At 38.9% G+C, this 19,903-nt stretch overlaps 1 protein-coding gene across 8 annotated transcripts in view; it reads left to right on the forward strand.

Moving 5' to 3' along the window:
* The first annotated feature begins 123 nt into the window (after positions 1-123).
* The window catches only part of TTLL5 (tubulin tyrosine ligase like 5), a 310,875-nt gene continuing 291,095 nt past the window's right edge, over positions 124-19,903 (forward strand). For 5 of the 8 annotated variants that reach the window (XM_081229113.1, XM_081229116.1, XM_081229118.1 and 2 more), the window contains exons 1-4: positions 125-289; positions 1,555-1,723; positions 7,645-7,751; positions 19,257-19,339. In XM_081229113.1, the coding sequence (XP_081085239.1) occupies positions 1,650-1,723; positions 7,645-7,751; positions 19,257-19,339 (264 nt within the window). In that variant the 5' untranslated portion in view covers positions 125-289; positions 1,555-1,649. Of the gene's footprint in view, positions 290-1,554; positions 1,724-7,644; positions 7,752-19,256; positions 19,340-19,903 lie in introns of all 8 variants that reach the window. The other 3 variants (XM_081229115.1, XM_081229114.1, XM_081229117.1) reach the window with 3 other exon arrangements.

The raw sequence follows: 19,903 nt of genomic DNA on the forward strand, positions 1-19,903 counted from the left end.
GCGGAAAGCAGGGCCCTGCGCCTGCGCTGCGCGGCGGTGACGACAATTGTCCGCGCCCGAAGCCGAGCGTTGTTCGCGCCGGGTGGCGGGCGCCTGCGCAGTGGCTCCGAGCGGGCAGTTGCTTGTTGGTTGTTGTAGTAACGGGGGAAGCAGCGGTCGGCGGCCGTCTTGAGCCCGGCTGGGGAAGGAGGAGGGTGGTAGGCGCAGAGCGCTGTCCCCGCCTGCCCGCCTCGAGCCATGGGCAGATGAAACAGGTAAACGCCTGCGCCGCCGCACTCCTCTACCGGAGGTAGGTGCGCTCCCAAGTCTGGGCGGGCGCCGTCCGCTGCACTTCCCTCTCAGAGTCCGGGAGCAGCTGCTGGCTTCCGGGCGCGCTGGGCTGAATCTCTGCGGCGGAGTCTCCCGCGTCCTTACTGTAGGGAGCATCTGAGGAGCTACCTGGATTGGAGTGAGCCGCGGGTGGGACTGAGGGCCCGATCCCTTTAGGGCGAGGACGCTCCTTGGGCGAGTTCCCTTAATCTTCTTCCGATCGCCCTGTCTCTCCCTGCTCTGCTGGCAGCCTAGGACGGGTTGGCATCCCTTCCTCGCTTGGAGGTTTTGTTTGTTTTGTATTAATTTAAGGGACTTCCCAACGTTTTGGGAAATACTGAGAGGTCCCGTTGGGCATACTCGGAAGAACGCCTTTGAGATGGTTAGATATTGCCCATTTCGCTGAATATGTGTAAGGATCGTTATCGGAATTGGCATTTTTTGCCCTATTTACGTTTTTATCACATATATTAATGCATTGAAAAATGAGGTTTGGAAAGATTGACATTAAATGGTTATCTTTGAGTAATGGGATTATGGTCATTAAAACATTTTCATTTTCTTTACCTGTAATTTCTATTCCATCCAAAAAGACACGTAATGAACATGTACCTTTTCTCTACTAAAAATATTTTAAGTTAGAAATATGCTAATTTTAATGTCTGATATTTGAATCATAGTTTGTGATTTTTAGTAAGGGCGAATAATTTTTGAGAGTGTGGAAGGACAGTTTTTTTTTTTCCCAGCTATTTATGACCTTGATTCAGCAGCATATATTCATTTTTTGTTTAGTGGTTGAATTTGTTTTAGCGGAAACATGAGAGTATTTTACCTGTGCTTGGCATAGAATCTAAAGAAATGTTTGCAAGGATCTTAATACTTGCGTTTTCATTTTTAACTCACGTCAGGATTTTCTAGCAAGGAATCTATGTTTTAGGCAATCAGCCACCTACCTCAGACTTTCTTAAGTAAGTGTATCCTTTTGTTGCACGTTAGATTTAGTATGTAAAAGAAAAGTGAGAAACTGAAACTTCACAGCAGCTCTTCAAATACAGAGGACAGACAGTATGTTTGAAAAAAAATCTTGATTTTTGTGGCATATGTGAGGCACTGTGAAAGAAGGTAAGCCTCTAGAGGTTTGACACTATTTAGGTAAATATTCATTTTCATTACTTGGAAGGTCATCAGCAGTAATGAACAAAAAGACAACTGCATTGTGTTTCAGGTCATTTGGCTTTCTTGCAGGAATCTGTGCCACCCAAATTGTTTGATCCAGTGAATCTGCAAGGAAAGGTCTCTGAGGCCCCCATCTGCTGACTGCATGACAAACTCTAAAGGAAATGCCAGTCGTGATGGCCCGGGACCTGGAGGAAACAGCATCATCCTCAGAGGATGAGGAGGCGGTAAGCCAAGAGTAAGTAATAGCAAGCCTGCTTTTGACCCTTTGCGTTCAGGATGGAAAATAGTTCTCTTTTACTCAAATCCTCTTTTACCCAGTATCCTTCCTTTGGTGTTGTCTGACTCTGGTTTTAGTTTTCATACATGGTCTAATTCCAGATCTTATTACTGGGTGACCATCAGCTGTCTGAAATGAGATAAGGCTCTGTTTCTGGGTTCATGAGTGAACATCGGCTCTAGACGTTGCAGGTAGTAGCTCTTAGGCAGCTCTTGATCAGAGCTCCTAACATAGGAGATTTTGAAATTTTTAGATATTGAAGAAAAGTAGGTCTCTCAATTCTGTGACACTGGGTATTTTCTCAAAAGCCTTTAAAGGATGATAGAATGATGATAATAAGAAGTTATTTGAGGGCTTCCTGGTGGTGTAGTGGTTAAGAATCCACCTGCCAAGGCAGGGGACATGGGTTCGAGCCCAGGTCCGGGAAGATCCCACATGCTGTGGAGTGGCTAAGCCCATGCACCACAACTATTGAGCCTGCGCTCTAGAGCCCGCGAGCCACAACTACTGAGCCCACGTGCTGCAACTACTGAAGCCCACGCGCCTAGAGCCCGTGCTCCACAAGAGAAGCCACTGCTTAAGAAGCCCATGCACTGCAACAAAGAGTAGCCCCCGCTCGCCGCGAAAGCCTGCACGCAGCAACGAACACCCAACACAGGCAAAAATAAATTAATTAATTAATTAAAAAAAAAAGAAGAAGTTATTTGAGTAAGTGTGGAGCAGGACATTAGAATTCTATAGCCTGTGCTGAGTCTATTGAGACACATGGCTTTCCTGAGTTCTTTTAGATAAGAGTCAAGTTTCTTCATTGCTGGATTCTCATAATAATATAAATGAATGATAGTGATAAGTGTAGCTGCTATAGGTGATGGTAAGAGCTTTAACTGCTGTATCTCATTTAATCTAAAGATGTTATTCCCACTTTATTAAGTCCAGCCCCACAAATAACAAGAACTTCCTCAGGGATGCATAGAGAGTGATAAATTGAGATTCAGACCTAGCTTTCCTGGATTTTGAAGCACTTAGATGTTTTGCCTCCTTTAACATTAATTACTACTTGACACAGAGAATAAAGAGAGAATCTGGCTTAAAGGTAACATTAGTTTTTAAGATTCTCTGTAAGTCCACTAGGATTCATGTGCTATGTAACCTGAATAGTGGGGATGATATCTCCCAGGCTGTTTTTGTTCTTTCTTTTTTTAAAAAATTTATTTATTTAATTTATTTATTTTTGACTGTGTTGGGTCTTCATTGTTGCACGTGGGCTTTCTCTATTGCCGCGAGCTGGGGGTTACCCTTCGTTGCAATGCGTGGCTTCTTACTGCAGTGGCTTCTCTTGTTGTGGAGCATGGGCTCTAGGCGCACAGGCTTCAGTATTTGCAGCACACAGGCTCAGTAGTTGTGGCTTGCGGGCTCTAGAGCACAACCTCAGTAGTTGTGGTGCACCGGCTTAGTTGCTCCGCGACATGTGGGATCTTCCTGGACCAGGGATCGAGCCCATGTCCCCCACATTGGCAGGCGGATTCTTAACCACTGCGCCACCAGGAAAGCCCCTCCCAGGCTGTTTTTTGGGGTATAGTTAGGATCAAATAGAATAATGTGTATGAAATTACTTTTAAATGATAAAGTGCCATACAAATGTTAAGGCTTTATTTTTATTGGATTTTTTATTGAATTTAAAGTGTATTTCTTATTATAAAGTAGAAGATTACATTATTTAATGTAATTTGAAAAAAATTATTGAAGCATTAGTAAAGTTTTGGGGAAAGGCTTCTCATCACTATTAGGTCATAGAAAATAATAGAGATTTGGTATTATATTTGGGTCATTCTCATTCAGGATAATTAAATGGATAATTCTCTCTGGTCACTTTGCCTTCTTGTGACTTTTTGTTTTCTGTGTGCTGCCTCTTACCCACTTCACAAAAATTTTAACTTCTGCTTCAAGCATCAGTCTTTCTGATTCAAGATCTTTTACTTCATGACTGTCTCTTTTATTAGTGGGCTTATAGGTTGGGCCCAACAAGTATTAGGTTGAACTGTATGAAATTGCTATTTTGGTAGGTCAAAAACAGTCAAATATTGAGAAATTTTAGGTGGTTCAACCTAATATTTTAGTAAGCACTCAATAAATGCTTGCTGACTGAGTGACTAACTTAATGAGTAAATAAATGGAGGCTTCATGCTTTAGATCACCTTAGGTCTTTGAAGTGCTTAAAATACATTTCATTACAAAGAATACCAATTGCATTGAAGTGCAGTTATCAGGATTTTTTAAAAAACCAAACTTGTGGTATAGTAAAATGTACGTTTTTATTAATACATTAAATAACAAGATCATTCATTTAAAACATGAGAAAGTTAGATTTTATTTTCTAAAGACAGCAACATGAAGACTGTTTTTGCTTAGTTTGCATAAGACCATCATACTTGGGTGGTCTTTGATTAACACTTAAAAATGGGGAATACCAAGAAGCATCATAGATGACTGGATCACCACTGTGAAATGTCACCATTTGGTAGCTGAATGATTGCTTGAGAGTGGAGAGTTGCCAAATTGCTGTCCATCCAAATCACACCAGATGAGAAGACTGTAATCACAGGTGATCTAGTGGCAATTTTAATAACTACCATAACTTATAAGCAGTGATAAATGTCAGTGATATTTTGAGATGTCTGCAACAACTGTAATTTGGTATAAAAAAATCTGTAATTTCAGACAGAGTCAAAAACACAGGTAATACTATTATTACTGTGTTTGGTGCCTGTATTCGTAATTGAGAAACATTCAATTTCTAGTAGAAGTTAGTGAAAATACAGGTGTCATTCCACCTTCCCCCCGCCCTCCCCATCCAGATTCACGGACATTATGCTCCTCTTCCTTTTAAACTCCTACTGTTGAGTTTTGATTGTTAATGTTCCATCAGCTCATGTCTATCAGATACCTGTTTTATACATTAGGAATCTTAAGTCAGTCTTGTTCACACCTGGAACAACATGCTTACATTTTTAAAGTTTTGGAAGTTACAAGGTCTTAAATCATCTAAGGATGTTGACTTGATCCAAAGATATATATCCATGGATATCTGCTAGATCTGCTCAGAACCCTAGGCTGTATTAAAGTATTGATGGCTTGCAGTCCTGGACATTAGAGCTAGAAACTGTCCAGGCATCCTTGTTTTGCATGGCATTATTTCAAATAGTAGATGTAAAGGGGCTCTTTTTCTGTATTTTGTTTGGGGTTCCCAAATATAAATTTATATAGAGATGTGGAAACGTTAATTTGATGTAAGGTTTCTTTAGTCACTAAAAAAAATATTTAATTCTGATTGTAAAAGCTGGCTTTAGATCAGTTACAAAGATCATCAACAAATGATTATGTAGTGAGTGCTACAGTTCAGAGAAAGAATACATCACTGTGGGCTGGAGGAGCTAAGGAAGGCTCCAAGGAGGTGGTGAGGTGAGCTGGGCTTTAGAGAGTGGGATTAAATGAACAGAGAGAAGTGGGGAAGGCATTTCCAGCAGGGACATTGGTATGAATGAGGCACCGAGGCTTTGAGCTATGTAGGCTGGATCCCAGGAGTGAATGATATCTATTCCACGTGAAATTGCTTCTTAAAAACCAAAACGTTCTTAGGCTTTCAGTAAAGTAAACCATAAAACTGGTCTACTTTGGTTATTAGTCATCCAAGTTTTTTGTTCTTTTATGTCTGTAAAAGCATAATTTCTTAATATGTACCAGTTTCTGGTGTAAATGAAAATTTAAAGTCCCAATTTTCAGCTTCCTAATCATTTTGAATCTTTTTCCTTTAGCACCACCTGGTGGGAGCATGCTTTTAATGACAATGCAACGTCTGCCTTAAGTGTGTTTGGGTCGACCTTACTGAACTAATGATTCGTCTACTACCTCTTTTCTCTTTTCAGAGGTTGTAAGTGAAAAGATTCTGTGTCAGGGATTTGACTTTCTATAGATAGTACGGTTAAGGCCTTGGCTCTTCTCAGCTGTGTATGTTTATTGTGTTCCTGACTCTTGTCAGGCATTTTTACCTTTTATCCGTAATCCATTGTTTTTAAGTGCTAAGGCACAGTGGTGCCAGTTTGCAGCTAGAGATGGATTGACAAGGAACTTTCGATAGTTTCCAGAGTTTCTGTCTAAGACTTGATAGTTTAGGCTGCCTAATTTTTCCTCTGTCCTCTGACTTAGAAATATAGTGGAAAAAATTAAAGTTGGAAGAGAGCATAGGAATCATCTGGCCCTATACCCACATTTTACAGGTGTTTAAGATTAAAAAGCAAGCAAACCACACACAAAAAATCCTTCTTGCACCATATAAACACCAATTTCTCACAAATGGGCACTGTCACCCAAGTCAAATCACAAGAAAAATGAGCATCCACATTCCATTTCTAGAAACCAGGAAATGAACTAGGTATGGTGTTCTCTGCTTTCCTCAATAAAGCTCTTGGCAGCTCATCCCAAGTCTAAAGGCTGCCTCACCTCTAAGATTGGTAGCCTGGCAGCCTGTGCATTGAAAGCATGGATCTGTTTAAACCTGTATCGGGAGGGTCTAACTTGGCCCTGAGGTTTGTGGTATGGCCTTTGTTAAGGGGTGTGGTCATGTGAGTTTTTGAGAGCAGCCTGAATCTTGGCTAAATGGATCTTATTCCATATAAGGAATTGATTAATTTCAGTCCCCAAAGGGTTGAGTTTAAGGTGTTTATACAACAAATCACTGAAATGTGTGATTAGGGAGATGGAAGGGTGGAAAGAGCACAGACACTTGGGTTCTAATACCTGTTCCCTTACTTAACCAGCTGTATGACCTTAAGCAAACTGCTCAACCTCTCTGGACACTTTTTCTTCAGTTCATAGTGCAGGCAAGAGGCTTAAGTGAGATAACATGTGAAAGCTCTTAGTGTAATTCCTGACACATAGTAGGGACTCAGGTCATTTCTTTCCTACCTTCATGCACTAAGGCAGTTGGAGATTTTTCTAATCTGTGAATAAATACACATCTGTCTGAGATTGATTAAACAGAGATTTCTGGAAGATAGGAAGGGAATAAAGTCAGAGGTCCTTTTCTGGAGGAAAACATTGTTCTGTTTGGTATAGGCTTCCTTTAAAATATGTGGTTTTAATTGGGGTACTTGTATTAATTTAGCGTTCCTAGCTCAGAATCTTAGGATGGATCATCAAATTGGCTTAAAAAGGGACTATAGGGTGTAAAAGTGGTCTGTCAATTATTGTGACTATTTTAGTTAGGATTCTTATTTGTGCCAGGGACTAAGACATAAATTGTCCTAAATAATAAAGGGAATTTATGAACGCATATTTAGGAAAGACTTGATTCTGCAACTGCACGTTTGCCACTCAGGATCTCATTTCTCTTGTTCTTTCAGTCAGGCTCCCTCAGACTTTCTCCTTTACCAACAGCTCCAGGCTCTCCTTCCAAGGTCACAAAATGACACTTGCACTTCCAGACCTCATTCTCTTACACCATCAAGGGGAGGAGGCCATCTCTCCTGCAGCTGCTACAGAAGAGAAAGCATCGCTTTCTTAGAGGGTCACACGACATATCTCCTGACACACTGGCTCCAGCTGGTTTATGTCCTCATCCCTGAACCAGTAACTGTAACTGGGGAATGGAAAACTCTGATTGGCTGAAGCCAGTCAAGACCCATCCCTACAGCAGGAACGGAGTTAATCTTAAACAGACCATCTGACTAAGAATGAGAGATGACTGGTTTCCCATAGGACATTTGGGATGCTTGTTCCAGAAGAAGGGGAAAGTTGCTAAGCAGCAAACCACAGTGATCTGCTTCAGTTGTTAATTCAGATTTTGAGCTGTAAATTAATAAAGCCTTTTATTACGGTTGTAGAGATCATCCATGTATCATGTGGACTGGAGGCTGCAGGAGAATTCCAGTTTTGGTATTCCATGCTGAGGCTATTCTGACAAAGGACAACAATATTCGAGTAATTGGAGGTAGGTATGACCTTCCCCACTGAGGGCAGGGCTGGGCATGGCCCTGATAACTCATCTTACAGAAAGTGATAACCATATTTAGTTAGGGAAAGGACCTTGGTCATGAGGATATCCTGTTGATTTTTTTATACTTGAAAGGATTATTTGTGATTTCTTAAATTGTTTCCTGCATGTTAAATTATTTTTCCTCTTTTTTTTGTTTTAGAATTACATGTACATGTGTTTATTTTTTTGTTTTTTTCTTCCAGTTTTATAGAGAGATCATTGACATACACCACTGTACAAGTTTAAGGTGTATAGCATAGTGATTTAACTTACATACATCATGAAATGATTATCACAATAAGTTTAATGATACTGTTTTTTATAATTATGGTAAAATACACATAACACAATTTACTGTTTTTACCATTTTAAAGTATACAACTCAGTGGCATTTAGTACATTCACAGTATTGTGCAACCATCACCACTATCTAGTTCCAGAACATTTTCATCTAAAAGTAAACCCTGTACCCATTAAGCAGTCACTCCCCAACCCCCTTATCCCAGCTCCTGGCAACCACTAATCTTTCTGTCTCTATGGCTCTACCTAATCTGGATATTTCATATAAATGGACTCATACAATACATAGCCTTTTGTGTCTGGCTTCTTACACTTAGCATAATGTTTTCAAGGTTCATCCATGTTTTAGCATATGTCAATACTTCATTCCTTTTTGCGGCTGAATAACATCCCATTGTATGGATATACCACATTTTGTTTATCCATTCATCAATTGATGGATAAGTGTTTCCAGCTTTTGTCTCTTGTAAATAGTGCTGCTATGAACATTCATGCACAAGTTTTTGTTTGAACACCTGTTTTTCGTTCTTTTGGGTATATACCTAGGAATGGAATTGCTAAGTTGTATGGTACTTCTATGTTTAACTTATTAAGGAGCTGCCAAAGGATTTTCCACAGTGACTGCACAATTTTATGTTCCCGCCAACAATATATGAGAGTTGCAATTTCTCCATATCCTCAGTAACATTTGTTGTTTTCTGTTTTTTAGAATATAGCTATACTAATGGGTGTGAAGTGGTATCTTATTGTGGTTATGATTTGCATTTCCCTAATGATTAATGACATTGAGCAGCTTTTCATGTTCCTTTTGACCATTTATATTGTCTCCTTTGGAGAATTAAATGTCTGTCAAGGTTTTTGCCTATTTTTTAATCGGGTTGCTTATCTTTTTGTTGTTGAGTTGTAAGGGTTCTTTATACATTCTGGATACTAGACCCTTATCAGAAAAATGATTTCCAAATATTTTTTCCTCTATGGTTTGTCTTTTCATTCTCTTGATAGTGTTCTTTCATGGGGAAAAGTTTTTCATTTTGATGATGTTCCATTTATCTACTTTTTCTCTTATTGCTTATGCTTTTGGTGTCATATCTAAGAAACCATTGCCTAACCCAAAGTCATGATCCCTATGCTTTCTTCTAAGAGTTTTATAGTTTAAGCTCTTAAATTTAGAGCTAAATGGTCTTTGTTCCATTTTGAGTTAATTTTTTTATATAGTGTGAGATAAGGGTCCACCTTCATTCTTTTACATGTGGATATTCAGTTGCCCCAGCATGATTAGAAGATTAGAAGAGACTGTTCTTTCCTTACTGAATAATCTTGGCACTATTGTTGAAAATCAGTAGACCATTAGATGTATGGGTTTATTTCTGGACTCTTAATATTCTGTCTGTTTGTTTATCCTTATACCAGTGCCATATTATTTTTATTACTGTATCTTTGTACTAAGTTTTGAAATTGGGAAGTGTGAGTCCTCTAACTTTGTTCTTCATTTTCAAATTTTTTTTGCTATTCAGGGTCCTTTGCAATTCCATATGAATTTTGGGATCAGCTTTTTCATTTCTGCAAAAATGGCTGTTGAGATTTTGGTAGGGAGTACATTGAATCTGTAGATTGCTTTTGGAAGTATTGCCATCTTAGTGTTAAGTCTTCCAGTTCGTGAACATGGGATGTCTTTCCATTTATTTAGGTCTTCTTTAGTTTCTGTAGCAATGTTTTATAGTTTGCTGTGTGCAAGTCTTGTAGCTCCTTGGTTAACTTTATTCTTCAATATTTTATTCTTTTTGATACTGTTATAAATGGAATTGCTTTCTCAATTTCATTTTTGGATTGTTCATTGTCAGTGTATAGAAATACTATTGATTTTTTAAAATAAATTTATTTTATTATTTTATTTTATTTATTGTTTCTGGCTGCGTTGGGTCTTCGTTGCTCCGCGAGGGCTTTTCTCTGGTTGTGGCGAGTGGGGGCTACTCTTCGTTGTGGTTCGCAGGCTTCTCATTGTGGTGACTTCTCTTGTTGTGGAGCACGGGCTCTAGGCGCACGGGCTTCAGTAGTTGTGGCACGTGGGCTCAGTAGTTGTGGCTCGTGGGCTCTAGAACGCAGGATCAGTAGTTGTGGCTCACGGGCTTAGCTGCTCTGTGGAATGCAGGATCGTCCCGGACCAGGGCTCAAACCCGTGTCCCCTGCACTGACAGGCAGATGCTCAACCACTGCACCACCAGGGAAGCCTTACTATTGATTTTTTGTATACTGATCCTGTATCCTGAAACCTTGCTGAACTCATTTATTAGCTCTGATAGTGAGTGTGTGTTCTTTAGGATTATCTCTATACAAGATCATGTCATCAGTAAATAGAGATTTTACTTCTTCCTCTCTACCCTGAATACCTCCCTACCTCCCTCTCTTTCTTTTTCTTCTTCTTTTTCCTAATTGCTCTGGCTAGAACTTCCAGTACAGTGTTGAATAGAAGTGAAAATGGGCATCTTTGTCTTCTTCCTGATCTTTGGGGGAAAGCTTTCTGTCTTTCACCATTTGGTATGATGTTAGCTATGGGTTTTCATAAATGCCCTTTATCATGTTGAGGAGGTTCTCTTCTATTCCTTTGTTGAGTGTTTTTATCATACAGCGGTGTTGCATTTTGTCAGATGCTTTTTCTACATCAATCGAGATGATTCTATGGTTTTTTTCCTTCATTTTATTAATGTGGTGTATTACATTGATTGACTTTTGTATATTGAACCACCCTTGCATTCCTGAGATAAATCTCACTTGAGCATGGTATATAGTCCTTTTAATATGCTGCTGGATTTGGTTTGCTAGTATTTTGTTTAGGATGTTTGCATCTATATTCATAAGGGATATCGTTCTGTAATTTTCTTTTCTTTTGATGTCTTTGTCTGGCTTTGGTATTAGGGTAATGCTGCCCTCATAGAATGAGTTCCTTCCTCCTCTTTGGAAGAGCTTGAGAAGGATTGGTGTTAATTCTTTAAATGTTTGATAGAATTCACCAGTGAAGCATCTAGTCCTTAGCTTTTCTTTGTTGGAAGGTTTTTGATTACTGGTTCAACCTCTACTTATCTATTCTATTTTCTATCTCTTATTGAGTCTGTTTTGGTAGTTTGTGTGTTTCTCTAGGTTTTTTTCCATTTTATTTAGTTTATCTAATTTTGTTGGTATACAGTTGTTCATAATATTCTTTTATAATCCTTTTTATTTCTGTAATACAGTAGTAATGTCCCCACCTTCATTTCTGATTTTAGTAATTTGAATCTTTTCTCTTTGTTTTTAGTTAGTCTAACTAAAAGTTTGTCAATTTTGACAATCATTTTAAAGAACAAACTTTTTATTTTGCTTACTTTCTCTATTGTTTTTCTATTCTTAATTTCATTTATGTCCACTCCTCTTTGACTTTAAGCAGTACTCTGAATCCTGGTGTTAGCCTGTAGCTGTCTTCAAAGGTTACATACTGTGGATCCAAACTTTTGTGCGATATGGTGGAAAGAGTCTATACATGGGTTCTCAGTCAATATTTCAGATCCCATCTTTGGCATTTACTAGCTGTGAGTCTTGTGCAGTCAATTAAACTCTCTTAATCTATTTCATTATTTGTAAAATGGAGATAATAGCTACCTTGCAGGCATTGTAAGAATGAGATCACTAATGTTCAGCACACAGTAGGCATTCAAAACTTGTGCTGCTTACTCTATTTGTTGAACAGGATCTGCTCTACCTTGAGATGACTTTAAGGTCTGTCCTTGCCCCATCATAAGCCAGAGTTCAAAGGACAGTGAGCACCTGCTTCTGGGATTTGAATTCTCCTCCCTCCCCAAGGGTCTTGGTGTTCTAATCCCCTCAGCAAGTTGCTAGGTTACCACTTAAAGGGACATGGTTCATTCATGTTCTCTGAAGCTGGAGTCTCTGAAGATTTACTAACATTTGCTGAGAATCTCCCACTAAATATGATTAGAGTCAAAACATCAAAGGTGCATAAAAACAACAGAAGTAAATAATCCTCCCCCCCAGCATACTTCTTTTGGTTTGTTTGTCACGTAAATGAATCCATGTATTCTGTGGCAATAGACCCTTCCTTTTTAGAATACCTAACATTTATTGGAAATTAGCATCCATCAATGTAATCAAGCCATTATTCAAGCAGTCACTATTTTCTAGAACCTATAAGTCTTTGGATTATTTTCCTGTACATCTTCCTGTGTTTAAGGAAGAAGCCACTAAACTTTTTTCTCAAACTCTGTTTTTTTAAATTTTCTGTATATTCCCAATTCCTTGAGGTTTAATAATTTTCTTCACCTTCCTTTATGAAAAGAACAATTTGAATGAGTTTTGTTAGTTGCTACCTCAGATTTCTGAATTGTTAAACACTCTTGGTCTATTTTTTTTTCTCTCTCTCTCTTAAATAGCTGACATAGATCTGCTCAGATCATAATACTGAGTTAAATCCCCTTGAGAAGTGTATCTGGGGCATTAGTTATCTTCTGTTGATCTTAGAGTGTTAGATTCCAACCTTGTTTTTTCTGTTATCTATTAAATATTTCATTGAATTCATTGTTAATATTTTAGATACAATAAGATTTCATATGCTTTATTTTTGAAATATTCCAGGAGTATGTTTTTTTCTCACCATATCCATGTTTTTTTCAAAATTGTGTATACTTTGAACATATAAATGGGATTGCGTTTTATTTTATTTTATTTATTTATTTTAAAGTTTTTATTTATTTGGTTGTGCTGGGTCTTAGTTGCAGCAGGCAGGCTCCATAGTTGCAGTTTGCCAGCTCCTTAGTTGTGGCACATGGGCTCCTTAGTTGTGGCATGCGAACTCTTAGTTGCAGCATGTGGGATCTGGTTTCCTGACCAGGGATTGAACCCGGGCCCCCTGCATTGGGAGCACAGAGTCTTAACCAGTGCGCCACCAGGGAAGTCCTGGGATTGCATTTTAGGGGCAACAGATATTTTCAATTTAATCTTTTCCTAGACTGAAGTATTTTGTATTTTGCCTCTGAATGTGTCAGTTTCATAAATTTGGATTTGTATAGACTAGCACTGTCCAACAGAAATATGATGTAAGCTGTATATGTAATTTTTCAGTAGCCTTATCAAAAAAAGCAGAAATAGGTGAAATTAATTTTTAAAATATATTTTATTTAATCCAAATTATCATTTCCACTTTTACTCAGTATAAAAAAATCGTGAAGATATTTTACATCCAGTGTGTATTGTACACTTTTAGTACATCTCCATATGGTGCAAAATTTTCATTGGAAGCATTTGGTCTGTATTTAGATTTCATAAACGTTATAGTTGAAATTGTAGTCAATTCCTATGTTCAAGTTGTTCCAAACAAGTTTTCCAATAACTGAATTGAGTATCAGTTTTAAAATTGAAATTAGAATTTATTAAAGTTAAATAAAATGAAAAATTCTATTCCTTTGTCACACTAGTCACATTTCACATGCTCAAGTTACATGTGGCTAGTGACAACCGTATTCAACTGTGCACGTTAAGGACCCAGTTTTCTGACAGTAAGGCAAAGATACACTGTGTTGCCATCGAAGGGGTTATTCTTGTATGCTAAAGTCAAAAGAATGTTAGTTTTATCTTCATTCTAGTTTCCCATGCTAGTTTGGACCAAACCCCTTAGGGCACTTCACCACTTCCTAGGTGCTTCTGTGCTGACAGTTAGATTATTGGTTCCTTGATTGTCTTTATTCTGCTACAGCCAGTCCTGGAACTTGCCAGGGGTCCTAGTTCTTCAGTTTGTCCCCTGCGATGCATGTGAGTTGTTGAAGAGGAAATTCTACAGTCTCATAGTGGAATTGGTGAGATGCGTGTGTGTTCAGAGGCTTAGATGTTGGGTGTTTTGCAGTTTGCTAGCAGGACCGTGCCCTGCCTCTTGTTTTTTTATGGAAGAAAACATGGCAAAGGTGGTTCTGTCATGAACAGTTGAACAGGTTCAGTTTGTAGTTGCCGTTCTCCATTTGACTCTCGCTAGGGAGAGGGAGCCCAGGCTTACCAGCTATTTCAGGTGACGCCTAGAAATCTAGATTTTTATGTGACTTCTTCCAGTTTTAAAAGGTTAGCAAATAATTCAACTTTATACTGAAAACACCACAAGGGATGGACAAACTGTGTCTATAGGCTGGATTTGGCTCCTGGGTTACCATTTTATAATCTCTGGTCTAATATGTGCTGGTAATCAGCATTATTGGTTGTAGGGCCATTGGACACAGAGCATGAATGCGGGTTAAAATCCCTAAAGCAGTTACAGTTGCTTTCCATCATTCCACCCTGCCTCTCTTGCACTCCCCTTTTAGAACATGTTCAGTGTATCTGAGTTGGGTTATAGTTAGTTGGTTTGGATTAGAAGTAAGTGGCCAGGGACTTCCCTGGTGGCACAGTGGTTAAGAATCTGCTGCCAATGCAGGGGACGTGGGTTCGAGCCCTGGTCCCGGAAGATCCCACGTGCCGTGGAGCAACTAAGCCCGTGCACCACAGCTACTGAGCCTGCACTCTAGAGCCCCCAACCTACAATTACTGAGCCCGTGAGCCACAGCTCCTGAGCCTGCATGCCACAGCTACCGAAGCTCGCACGCCTAGAGCCCGTGCTCCTCAAGAGAAGCCACCGCAATGAGAAGCCCGCGCACCGCAATGAAGAGTAGCCCCTGCTTGCCTCAACTAGAGAAAGCCTGTGCGCAGCAAGGAAGACCCATCACAGCCAAAAATAAATAAATCAGTAAATTTATTTAAAAAAATAAGTAGGTGGTCACTGCTTACATAGCATGAGAATCAGGTCTGCCACTGAGCACAGTGATGACTGCATTTTACTTCTATATTAGGAGAAGTAGGAGAAAGAGTATTAATAGCATTTTTATTTTTTAACTTGCTATATAAAATGTATAATTTACTGTGTATTATACTATGTATTTATATATGTATTAGTAGCTATTTTACTATGCGTTTACTTTTTTACTGTATGAAATTTTTTTTCTATGTATCAGCAAGCTTGCTTTTTTCGGGAGTCTGCACCGTGCAGTTTGCGGGATCTTAGTTTCCCAACCAGGGATTGAACACAGGCCACAGCAGTGGAAGCGCCGAATCCTAACCACCGGACAGCCAGGGAATTCCCATATCAGCAAGCTTTCCTATTCTAAAAGCTCTACATATATTACCTGATTTAGTGCTTTTAACTACCCTGTGAGATAAGTACCTTTGTTATCAACCCCATTTTATAGGTGAGGAAATTGAGCATAGTGAAATTAAATAACTTATTTAAGACAGCAGGCAGGAAGTAGTAGAGCCAGGATTTGAACCCTGGCAGTTTGACTCCAGACACATACTCTCTCTTTTATTATTCCCCTTCTCCCCCAGTCCCCACGTAATCATTCTCTATTTTTCCACACACCTGACCGATCATCTTCTCCGTGGCCTGGGGCAAGCACTGCAGAACAGTCAGAGAATTGGGCGCAGTCCTGGTCCCCAGCAGTTGATGAGGCTTTGGCTTTTTATGTGCAAAAATGGAGCTGTCAGTGATCAGTTATCATAATGAAAAAGACCTGGTTTTCTTTTAGTTTTCTGAACATTTTATTTAAAGAAATAAAAAAACCATCTGGCAAGTTATAAGTATAGTACAATGAATTCATGTATACTATTTCCTCGCTTTCACCAGTTATTAACGTTTTGCCATGTTTGCTTCACCCTTCTTTCTCTCTCTGAACCATTGGAAAATTAGTTCACATACTTCAGACCTAAATACCTTATTCAACATGTTTATCCTAAGAACAAGGGCATCCTCTCTATAACCACAGTACACTGATGACACTCAGGAAATCTGTCATTGCTAAAACACTCTTATCTATTATACAATCCCTGCCCAGATTTCCTCAATTGTTCCAATTTTGTCCTTTATCTTTTTTTTTTCTTTCAAATCCAGGATCCAATCAGAGATTGCATTTAGTTGTCATATTTCTTTAGTCTCCTTTATATCTAGAACCATTTACTGGATTTTTTAATTTTATTTTTTGGTCTTTTCATAACATTGGCATTTTTAAAGATTCCAGACTAGTTGCTTTGCAGATGTCCTTAAGTTTGGGCTTGTCAGATTGATTCCACATGTTTAGATTAAAAAGGTTAAAAAAGGTTGAAAAAGATTAAAAAGAATAAAAAAGTTGAAAAACATTTGTAGGAATATCATTTAATGAAGTCATGTCCTCAGTGTATCACATTAGAAAGCATATGATGTCATTATATTGCATTACTGGTGATGACAGGTTTGATCATTTGGTTAAGATAGTGTTTACCAGATTGCTTCATTGTAAAGGTACCCTTCTCCTTTGTTAAAAGCATTCTCTGGGGTGATATTTTGAGATGTATGAATATCCTGTTCTCCAGTAGTCTCTCACTGTTGGTATTCACTGATTCTTGTCCGAATCACTTACTATTGCAGTTTTTGTAAAATGGTGATTTTCTATTTCAGTTTTTCCTTCTACATTTATTAGCTGGCTTTTCTGTAAGGAAGAGCTTTCCCTTCTATGTGAAAGTAATAGTCTCCCAAAGATGTCTACCTCCTAATCCCCAGAACCAGTGAAAATGTTACCTGACTTAGCAAAGCGGAATTGAGGTCATAGATGGAATTAAGGTTGCTAATCAGCTAACCCTTAAGATAAGGAGATTCTTCAAGCGGGCCCAATGTAATTACAGGAGTCCTTTAAAATAGAAGGAGACAGAAGAAGAGTCAGACTGATGCAGTGTGAGAAGGACTAGACCTGTCATTGCTGGCTTTGAAGACAGAAGAAAAATAGGGGCAGCCTCTAGAAGCTGGAAAAGGAGAGGAAGTGGACCCTACCCAGAGCCTATAGAAAGGAACGCAGTGCTGCCAATGCCTTGATAACACTTGTATCCGACTTCTGACCTAGAAAACCCGTAGTATACCTTCTCACTTTCTTATCAGTGTGGATTCATGGGTTGTTTTCTTTCTCATAAGTGAGTTAAAAATCTTCTTCTGTCAGTATTCATTTTTATATTCAGATTGCCTCAAGTTTGGCCTTGGGGATCCCCTTCAAGATCCTTGTGACATGTTCTCAATCCTTGTGACTGTCCTCTTTTTTGGCATAGCAAGATATTCCACACCTATCTTGTACTCTCCTTCCCCAACTTGGAATCAGAACACAAACTCCTTTTTTTATATCTTACTAGATTTATTATATTCATATATCTGCAAAGATTGAATGTGTCCTGGATTGAGCTATCTTACAATCTTAATGAATATACAGTTGAGCAAAAGAATAAGAATAAATTACAATTTTTATAAATAATAAACGTAAAAGTAAAAAATAATCCATTTCTTCATAATATGAATTGAGCGTTTACAAAATTCATTGGTTCATTTATCCGTGGTTGAATATTGCTTATTGCTAGACTGAAACAGAGTTCAGCTAATTTCTCTTTCTATTGATTGTTTTCATAGAGGTAAGCTTTAGGAAACCTTAGAACACAAACTCTTGAGCAGTGCACTGTGCTGCTTCTTACATTAAACTCTGCACTGTTTTTCTTATAAAAATATTGCAAAGACAACATAATAGTGATTGACCATTGGGAAAACCTTGTAACTGGGCTTTAAAGTTTGCCGCAAGAATGAGAAGTATGGAGTGCCCTTATCATTCCAATCCTCCTGTGTCTGCTTGGCATGGTGTTCCTGCCAGGGCTGGGCAAGTAGCAGCAGGGATTTATGAATATTTTCACATAAAGTTATACAAAGAAAGGCTTATCTTTGACTGTAGAGGCTGAATTATGTGCCAGAGCCTGTCCATAAGTTTCTGTATTATACTCACTCAGAAATGGTTCAGTATGCAGTCCTTTTAGAAAAATCGTTCTGTAGAATTCTTAGCTAACAGTTTATAGTGATGCATAGAAAGAGATTGAATGTAATGTGCCAGAGAAAACTTTAGTCTTTGGGGATATATAGAAACCTCACATGATTACAGACATTCCTCTTAGACAGGGGTCACAAGCATAGAATGCTCTCACGGGCCTGGCAGGAGATAAGAATGAGTGAAGCAGGTCAGGTGGGGACGGTGCTGAACTGGACAGCGCAGGCCTGTCCTGCAGGGAGCACTTGCACTTCTCTGGTTGACTCTTGCCTTGCCAGAGAGAGAGCCCAGGGTTGTCAGGGTTTTCAAGAGAAGTCCAGAAATCTAGATTTTTATATTAATTCCTCCAATTTCAAAAGGTTAGCAATTAATTCAATTTTATTTTTAAAGCACAAAGAGGAATGAACAAACCATGTCTGCAGATTGGTTTTGGCCCTCGTGTCAGCAGTTTATAACCTCTGGTCTAAGATAGGCTGGTAACCAACATTGTTGCACATGAGGGCTATTTAGAACGGCGTTCTTAGCCTTTTTGGTGCAGTGGGCGGCGTTGGCAGTATGGGGAAGCTTATGGGTCTCTTCTCAGAATAATGTTTTTTAAGTGTATTTTAAAAATACGTAAGACTACAAAGAAAATAAATTGTATTAAAGTATAGTTCTCAAAATATTTTTAAAAACCAAATTTGTGATATGTATGCCTTTTATTAGTGCATTAAATAACATGATCTAGTGGTCGGTCTGTTCACTGCCATAATTTTTAAATACTGTGGGAGTAAGTGATTTTTTTTGGCTGCGCTGCACGGCTTTCATTATCTCAGTTCCCGACCAAGAATTGAACCTGCGCCACGGCAGTGAAAGCCCGGAGTCCTAACCACTAGGCCACCAGAGAACTCCTGAGAATAAGTGATGTTTTGAGATAACTGTAACAACTGTAAAAGAATGTTAGAATACCTGATATCTGTTGGTGGCAGGGTCACAGGCATTGCTAATACTATTCTCCTTTGTTGCCTACATTCCTAATTGAAGGTAATGTTAAATTGGAACTAGAATTTGGTGAAAACAAGGATGTCATTCCCCCCCCCCATCCATGTTTAGTGACAGTCAATGAATCTCAGGTTTAGGACTCTTGGTCCAAGATAATCCTCAACCTACTTATAATAGCCTAAGGATAGCAGTATAGTGTTATTGAGTGTAATTAATCCAGCCACCGTCTTACAGTTTATTTCTTTCTCTATAGTTAACTTTCTGGTTACTGAACTTGATTCTATGTTTTCTTTAGAACGTTATCACTTGTCTTACAAGATTGTACGAACAGACAGTCGCCTGGTTCGCAGCATCCTGACAGCCCATGGATTTCATGAAGTAAGCTCATTTTTACTACCTTACCGTATCTGCTCAAAAGCTGAAAATCCTAGCCACCTAACTGACTGTCAGCTAACAGTGCCAGCTCTAGAAAGTACACGGGACCACTCCTTAGTGATGATGAAGAACTTGCATTGACTTTCTGAGTCACTTTATCAGTTTTTCCTTGAAATACATGGAAAACATTTCCACAAGATTTTGTGGGGGGTTTTTTTAGGGAAAAAAAATTTTTTTTCCTTGCTGTGTTTTTAGGCATGGGCTAGAGGCAGAGTTTCCCATAAGGAATTGTCTAATACCCAATTAAACCTCTTTGATTGCAAGCAACAGAAACAGACTCTGCCCAACATAAACCAAAAGGGATTTATAGTAAAGATGTACATAGAACGGCTAGCAGAACCAGAGGAAAAGCTGAAAACGCAGACCTTTGGAAGAAGAGAGAATGCAACAGCTCCAGGGATCTGGCAACAGAAGTCTTCAAGACCACCTTTACTGCTGTGGAATGAATCAACTGCATTCATTGTCCTTGTGCCTTTCTCTGCTCAAGAAGCAGATTCTGGAGATAGA

This window comes from Mesoplodon bidens (assembly GCF_964165515.1).
Source record: "Mesoplodon bidens genome assembly, chromosome: 3".
Classification (NCBI taxonomy): Eukaryota; Metazoa; Chordata; class Mammalia; order Artiodactyla; family Ziphiidae; genus Mesoplodon; species Mesoplodon bidens.